The sequence below is a fragment of the Notolabrus celidotus genome, chromosome 16 (genome assembly GCF_009762535.1).
Source record: "Notolabrus celidotus isolate fNotCel1 chromosome 16, fNotCel1.pri, whole genome shotgun sequence".
Taxonomy (NCBI): domain Eukaryota; kingdom Metazoa; phylum Chordata; class Actinopteri; order Labriformes; family Labridae; genus Notolabrus; species Notolabrus celidotus.
In genome coordinates this window covers 28802351-28810872 of record NC_048287.1, presented here as the reverse complement: position 1 = coordinate 28810872, position 8522 = coordinate 28802351, and the positions used below count along the sequence as shown (strand labels likewise).

The window sequence follows — 8522 nt, the reverse complement described above, 5'->3', positions numbered from 1 at the left end:
CAGTCAAGACTGTCAGTTCAGGATGAGATGATGGGGTATGACAGACAGAGCAGGGATCTGTTCATGGGGGGGGGGGGGGACGGGGACTGAACTGGACTCCAGACTGTCCAGTTCAAGGCCAACCACAGAACAGGCCTTCTTTACCTGCTTGTTGAGCTTGCTGGCCTCACCTGTCTTGATACCTCCACCCCAGCATGCCACAGTAAAGAACAGAAGAAGATAAAAGACTTATACTAAAGTCATCTGCCTGTTAAGTACAAGAGTATTCAGATAGAGTGAGTGCTCTTGGAGTATATATTCAGTAAATGTAAGATGATATATGATTATTTGTGAACACAATATTTGTCTTAAAGCTGCTGTTGGTAGTCACAGAGTAAACATCTGTTCAGAGAGAGGGACTTCGAATGCAATCACTATCCCTCCCAACCAGATTTCCTCTTAGCCCCCCAACACAGATTGGCGTGTGCAGTCATGATAGTGCCGGACTCATAACCAATCAGAGGACGTAGTAGGGGGCCGCCCCTTAACTAATCAGGACAGAGGATTGGAGATTAGCTATGATTGGTCTGTCATAACAGGAACGAGGGGAATAATAGCATTACTTGATACAAAGGCATTGGAAAACACAGAGATTTCGCAATAGCCTCAAATTACTTCACTTACTGATGGGCATTATGACCTTTTCTCCAAACCCAGCAGAAAAAAAGTAACCTTTTTTACACCATTCCTACCAACAGCAGCTTTAATCATATATATGTATGTTTGTGTTTTTATATTTCAAAAGCCTTATGCTAAAGTCCTCTGCCTGTGAAGTACAAGAGTATTCAAACAGAGTGAGTGCTCTTTGAATATGGATTCAGTAAATGTATGATATAGGATTATTTGTGAACACAAGATTTGTCTTAAATGAACTTTTCGCAGCTCATGAAATATCAGTGGCCCCTCTGCTAAGTCACCATGCCGAGCGAGCATACGGATAGAAATATATCTAAACAAAGTCAAGGCAAACAAATACAGCATCAGTTTAATCTCACTACATTTATTTGTAATTATGGTACAAGTTATATATATGTAGCGCTCTAGTGAAATTGAAAAAAAAAGGAGAAGTGTCCCTTTTTAAAAAGATGTTACCAAACAATTGTAGATTAAATGTTTCACTATAATAATTATATCAGTCAAAACACATGGAAGCTGTACGCAATGAAAAAACAAATTATAAAAATGACCAGACACATTCATATATACAACCCACTTGATTTACATAGAAGCTGAAAAAATGTTTAAAAGCCTGTATTAGTGGCGACCAATCGAAGTCCTGAGAATACACAAATGATATAGTTTTTGGTTTCATACAGGTTGGCACCGGACTGTGTGCCACACAACACAAAGTGTGAATGAAAGACATCAGAAATATTTACACACAACAATTTCAGGTGGCGAGCATGGCGTCAAAAACAGAACTGGGATTGTTTCAGGGCGTCGCTCTACTTTCTGTTGGCACTGGCGGTCCCAATCACACAGTCGTTCACCTGTAGAACGAACAAACACAAAACACTTAATGAGACTCCAAAAGAAGCAGTTTGTGTATTTTACTGTGAAACACTCATTTAGACGTGTTTATACTACATTTAGGGAGTTTAACGCAGCCCAGGAGTCATGTTGTTGGAACAATCAACACATTCATATTGACAGTTTAATAGTTTTCTTTTGAGATCAGAAGTTCCAGTTTATTAAACCTAATGATCGAGTTCACTCAGAGATCCCACTGACCTTGCTGGCAAACCTCAAAGAGTTGAGGGTTTCTCCAAAGCTGTCTTGCTCTGGGGCGATGTTCACAAACATCAGGCTGCAAAAAGAGAGAATAATTACCATGAATGTAAATTAACTCACTGGATTTCCTAAAAACATTTACTGAGGTGGAGATGTAAAACCAGCAGAGCATGCTTGAGTGATAAAGTTAATATTATGACTAGAGAGGTTATGAGTAAGATGTGGAAGCTTATTTGACATGCAGATGAATTGAATCTGAATTTGGGATGAAATGTGCTGCCTTGAGCCCAAGTGAAACACCACAGCAGGGACATCTTGGAGACATGTTTATAAAGAACTCACGTTTTGCTGTTTCCTCCTAGGCATCCCTGCAGGAGGTAGGTCAGCTTGGAGTTCCTGTATGGGACGTAGCTCTCCTAAAAAATACAAGCAAATTACATTTTTGTCACAACAACAAAAACTAATTCTGAAAGGTCAAAACACTTCAACTGTAGATAAACCATGCTGTAAGTCTGAACTCAACATTGTTATTCTAATCCGGATCTTATCTTGCTCACAGACCTTGTTGGCCAGTGCAGTGATGACGATGCCCAGGTTGGAGAGGGAGCCGTTGATGGCGGTCATCTCTTTGAAGCGCTCGCCCTGAGACTGACTCTTCAGCATTCGCTCACTGCCTGCCAGGTCCACCAGACACAGAGTGGCTGTAGGCAGGAAACAAATGGAAAACATTCTCAGTCAAACAGAAGAAAGAGGTTTAAAGAAAATAAGCTGTGACAGTTAAATCTGATAGTTTGTACTCACACTTGCATTTGATGTCCCTGCCCACATTGACTCCCTCGATATCCAGCTGGAAGACTGAATGGGAGCGTGAGGAGCGGTCGTTCTGAGCGGTCTGAGCTGTGGAGCGGTTCTGATTGGCCAGAACGATGAGGCCGAGAACCTGGTAGGTGTAGAGGAGCAAACAAATAATTTACCTCAAGGTAATGTAGGAACACGCTGTAAATGACTGATTGTTAGTGATGGGTTAGAGTGTCTCAAACATGCATATCAAGGTGTTGAACGCAGCCTACCTGGTCCTCGTTGGAGACCTTTTCGTAAGTGAGGTTGGTGATTGTCACCTCGTTGTTGGTTGCCTTTCTGATCTCGTGCTCAGGCCTCTTGCTGGCCTTCCCGGTGTACAGGAGGTCCCGCAGGGTCTCGTTGTAAATTTCAACAAAGCTTGCTGTGAAGCTGAACTGAAAGGAAACAGAAAGAGTCCCAACATTAAAGCAAAGGAGTGTCAGGTTTACCAACAACCCCTGCTCTGTTTTAGTGGTGTGGATTTATAACTTGTGTTGGGTGTCATGGCAGCTTCTGTGCATGAGACAGCGTATTTTGCAATCTGTTCAAGAAATAAGCCACCTCAGAGTTTTAACACTTTTTTCTTGTAGCTCCAGTAAAAAAAAAAAAAAAAAAAAAAAGCTGGTGTGAAATTCCTCCAATGAAACAGCCTGTGCTGCTAGAAATGAGCTTGTTTTCACACCTCTGTCTCGTGCTCTAGTGTGACATTGTTGTGTCTTATAAAAATGTGTCAGAGTACATTCTTAGTTTTCACCCATATGTAGCTCAATCCCCTATTCACAAGTGTGGTTTGTGCGTCTTTGTCAACTTTACACCAGTGCATTTAATGTAAATATTTTGTGCTTGTAATAACTGATTGTTCCCTTTTTTTATTCTACCTCTTCCTTCCCTGTGTTTTCTCAAGCATGATTAACACACTAACCTCCCAGCCTTGAGTTCCAAGTTTCTCAGCTGCTTTGAAGATTTGCTGCACAGCTCTGGGAATGACGCCTCTTGTGGCATCAAACTCGTCTCCCTCCATGGTGTATGTCTTTCCACTCCCCGTCTGTCCGTAAGCAAAGCAGCAGACGTTGTAGCCATCCAGAGCAGACTGCACCAGCAGTGAGATCTCCTCAAAGACCTGAAAACAAGGCGACAAAAGTCAACACAGATCACCTTCTTTTGAAGGAACAGCCTCAAAGTTATCATGTATTGGTATTCAGAACCACTGCATTAATTCACACTTTTATTTTCATTGTAAATTATGACACAGGTGACATTGTTTACCTCCTGTTGTGAAGCCTGGGGGCCAAACACTCGGTCAAAACTGAAGTTGTAATTCTTCTGAGTGTCTGCAGTTTTGCCTGTGTGAGACTGAAAAGCAAAGGAGAGAGTTCAGGTCTGTAAATAGTGATATTTGACACAGTTGAAGCTAACTTGTTCACCCTTCTGTCCCTTCTTTAAGGTGTGTTTGTGAAGAGGTCACTTTGACACTGAGAGGCAGGGTATTAATGATGACTTTGACACCCTGACACATCTTAAGGCACGCTGAAGGATCCTCACCTCCTCTGTTTTGGCCAGTGTTATCATCTTGATGTCACTGGCAGGGAGCTGGATGTGCTTGGTGAGCCCTCCATCCACCAGGGGGCGCACTCTGCAAAAAACTCTGATATTACCCTGCAGGAAGAGGATAAATCACAAATTAACTTTGTTGACAGAAGAACATTTGTTTGGTTGTTGGAAAATGAGCAAGCTTAAAAAAAAAAAATGGGAGGGTCCAATTAGTAATGTAGTCTTGCTCAAGGATTAGCTGAGAGGACCAGAAGCTGCTGTGACTGTCACTGGGCTGTGCTGAACACACTGTAACCCACCTTGAGCTCCTGGATGGTGTTGTGGAGCCGTCTGCGCTCCATCTCTCCATCATGCAGCTCGTCTTTCTGCTCAGCCACAGTCTCTTTGAGGGAGCGGACCTCCTCCTCTGTGTCCCTGAGGGTCGCCTGCACGCGGGTCAGAGTGGACTCCTGCACTGAAAGCTTCATCTGCAGAGGAAAGACACAATCATCATTTGTGAAATACTATATATTTTGTGGCTAGATTAACCATGCTGGATATGCTCATTAGAAAAGTATGGCACCTGTTCCATGATTTTTTTGCTCTCTTTTGGTTTGTTAAATAGCATGTTGATGTAAATAACCGGTACTGACTGATACCCAACAGAAGATTTTTTTACCTTCAGAGTTTGCAGCTCAGTCTCTTGACTGTCTCGGAGAGTCTCCATGACTCTGTATTTTCCCTGTAAGTTGGAGAGCTCCGTCTGAAGGGTGCTCTTATCGCTGCAAACTCTCTCCAGCTCAGCCTGGACCCCCGACAATGCCTGCAGCTCCTCTTCGTACTCACTAATGACGAGAAGAGGATAAGAAAGGGTATTTAATGATGTATACAAACATAAAACTTACACTATAACACCGTTATGTGATTTAAGCTATGGATGAAATGATTTTGTACCTGATCTGTTTCCGCTGCTTCTGAAGTTCTCTGTCCATTTCCGCCACCTTGGATTGGTTCTGGGCCATCGAGCCTTTCAGGACCTCGTTCTCCTGGTTTGTAGATTTGACCCTGGTCTGGTAGTTACGCAGCTTGTCCTCCATGTCGGTGACTTTGCCTTTCAGGTCCCACTTGTTCCGTTTGATGACCCCGCCCCCACCTGCGCACAGCAGCATCATAAGCACATATGACAATTTCAATCAGAACTTTTCCAGTTTTTACTTCAGGCAAAGCATTTTCTGCAGAATGAGGATTTGCAAGGAGAAAACATCTCATGCGTTCCATGACTTCACTTGATATGTTATTGTTGCTGAAGAGGCTAGAGAGTGTAATAGGTGTGTCACCTGGCTTTGATGCAGTGGGAGCACCAGATTGTCGCATGTTGCCTCTTGCTGTGGTTGAAGCGATCGATTGTTTCAGGACACCTGTTGGGAAAAAGAGAAGACGCTGCTTAAAAACAAGTTCTGCCTGTAACAGAATCACTTCTGATAATACCGTGTGCCTATGGTGGTTCAAAGCACTCCCCCTTCTTGCTGATCTTATATGAAATACCCTTTGTAATGATACCAATCTGAACTCTCTGCATTCTTAAAAATAACACTTTGTTAAAGATCCCCCATCACCGAGTAGACCGCTGATCTCACCTCTGGATGGAGCAACAGCCAAGGTGGCAGCTCCCACACTTCTGACCGGCCTAGCTGTGTGAGGGACAAAGTGAGGATGTAAGAGTTATACATTGCTCCTAATCAGAGACAGCAGATGATCAGAAGCAACACACCAAAAAGAAAAGAAAAAAGAGCTTAAACAACTTAAATAAAAGGATGGTTAAAGACACAAAGACATGGCTAATGACAATAACTAAAGTGTTTTGGTTTGGTTATTATGTATTGGAAACAAATACACTTTTTGGTCTCTGACAAAAATAAATGTTCCTAAAAACTCAGGTTTGAAGTAGAAACTTACAAATGGGGGCTCTGGTTGCTGCAACTGGAGCCCGCCTGCCTCCGATGATCGTCGCTGCTGTCTGAGGTTTGACTGTGTCGGGGTCCTTACGAATCTTCTTCTGCAAACACAAACACACACACATAAAGATATTAAAACAACAACAAAAGCATAAGGAAAGAGCTACCAATCAATTAGTCAGTTTCTTTGGACAGCAATCGTGCACGGATATTTATAACACAAAGAAGTGTTGACCAGGTGTTTATAAAAGGGCTCTGCAACAACATCAGTGCATGATGGTGGGAAACAATCAGACAGAGCATCAACATGAAGTACATATGTGAGAAGAATTAAAGCCTTTAAATGACATTATATGGTCTGTGTTTATGTGATTGCCTTACAGACAAACTGAGTCACTGCAAAGAATTCAAATGTTTAGAATTTCATAGATTTTTGGTTTTTAACCAGAGTTTATAAACTTGTTTTTTTCCACAGCTTGAAGTACAGTGAAAAACTCAACATATTTAACAGAATTTACTACTGATGTGTTATCAGTGTTTTTTTTGTACAAACCTGAGCAGGCCCCGTGTCCTGGCCAATCTCCGAGCCGCTGCCTGGAAAGACCCTCTTGCTGATTGGCAAGCGGGACATGATCTGTCGAGGTCAGATGGTAAATTGAGTTTACAGACCATGATCACAGAAACAAGACTCAGGCATAAATCATGTTTTTATCTCAGTTTATGGCCAGAATACAATATTCAAAGACTTAGAATAGAAAAAATACCATGCTTTAATTGACAAAATTGAAGATTTTAGTGAGTTTCTACCAGAGCCGTGGGAAGTGGCTTTAAGTTGGGGGTGCTGTAGTAAGAGGTGCAATTTTTTTTTCTTTTTGCATTTAGGTTACTTATGCAACTGATAGGCTATAGCGCACATACATTTTATTTTTATTTATCTGGTTTGAATACAAGCTTTCAAGAGAACTTTTCATTATAAATTCACAAATTGCAACACCATACCCCGTTGTACAGCAAAAAGCATGCAAGCCAAACCTGGTAAAACAGACCCAAAAGGCAGTAAAGCACATTGAACAGAAATTATCCAAATACTTTTAATTTTTAAGCAGGCACACACACAGGGCCCAGGCATCGGGTTATTTTAAAATGAATTATTATTTAAAATTGCTATAATTATTTCTCAAATCTTCCTCAGGCATTACATTTTCAGAAAAGAATACAATAAAAAAACTGATTTATTGTGTTAATTAATGTATTTGTTTCAACATATTTATGCATCCAGAAAAAAATGTGTGATGCCTTTTCCAACAGTGGGTGTTGCAGCACCCTCAGCACCCCTACTTCCCACAGCCATGGTTTCTAATGTTGTGCCTGTGTTATCCTACTTGGACAGCACAGCAGACTTACACCCTTGAAAAGTTACATTACCAAAGACAACTATGACATTGTTTTGAAAGCTAGGATTAAGGTACATAATTAAGCAAAGGCATTGATCATAAGGTATCAACTGTATTCATTAGTTGAGAAGCAGATGCAGCACAGATTTTAAGCTCCATGACTTTAATTTGCTGATTGTTTTAACAGGCATAAACTTGGATCCAAACATCCTTAATTTACAAACACTTTTAGGTGTGAAATAAATCCTGTAGCCTTAGTTATAAGCAAATCTCATCTGAATGAAACATTAACAGCCTTCTGCAGGGCGTGTTTTGCCCTGATGCCAAGTACCAGATCCCTTCTACTGTAGCATGAGCAGATAACTGTAAAAGTCTCCTTTATCAGAGTTAATCAGATGTAAATAAGTGGATCACACTTGAAGCAGGGGAGAGTATCGGCCATCACCATTTCATGTAACCTAAGCCTGTGCTCCACCCTGTTGTTGACCATAAACAACGAACAGCTACTTAAAGACATAAACACGTAGTTTTGTTTAACTTCTGATCTAATGTTTAACTAAATTATGAGCCGGTCGACACATTAAGGATTTATTCATGAAAGGTTACCTTAATATAGAAGTCTGTTTCCGGTCAAAGAAAGCTTCTGTCCACCGTCTCTCTCCAGCCGTTTGAATTTGAAACTGAAATGTTTTGGTGGGTACCTCACATAAGCTGCTGTGATTGGTCGAGACAGGTTAAACTCCGCCCCTTCTACTTCTTCTTCTGTCCTTTAATGGCGGTTGGCAAACAGCTTTTTGATGCATTACCGCCACCTTCTGGACTGGAGTGAAACACTGCCCCTTTTTGAAGTTAAGTTTGAACCTGAACCTGAACCTGAACCATTGTCCTCAGAGTCCTGCATGAGATAAGATAAGATAAGATATACTTTATTTGTCCCCCGTTGAGGGAAATTCTTTTGTTGCAGCAGCTTACAACACGGGACAGGGGAATACAACAAAGTACTAACATAGTTAAAAAATATAATAACAATAAT

The 8522-nt window shown here is 41.4% G+C and overlaps 1 protein-coding gene across 1 annotated transcript; it reads right to left on the bottom strand.

Annotated features, from left to right (window-relative positions):
* Positions 1-1275: 1275 nt before the first annotated feature.
* On the bottom strand, positions 1276-8225 carry kifc1 (kinesin family member C1). Its single transcript, XM_034705727.1, has 17 exons — positions 8096-8225; positions 6649-6729; positions 6097-6196; positions 5778-5831; positions 5478-5558; positions 5095-5293; positions 4820-4985; positions 4461-4628; positions 4153-4266; positions 3877-3963; positions 3533-3730; positions 2841-3005; positions 2572-2710; positions 2332-2471; positions 2113-2186; positions 1771-1846; positions 1276-1529 (listed from the first exon to the last, which is right to left on the bottom strand). Exons 2-17 carry the CDS (start codon positions 6724-6726, stop codon positions 1485-1487), a joined length of 1884 nt encoding a protein of 627 aa, XP_034561618.1. The 5' UTR covers positions 6727-6729; positions 8096-8225; the 3' UTR covers positions 1276-1484.
* Between the last annotated feature and the right edge of the window lie 297 nt (positions 8226-8522).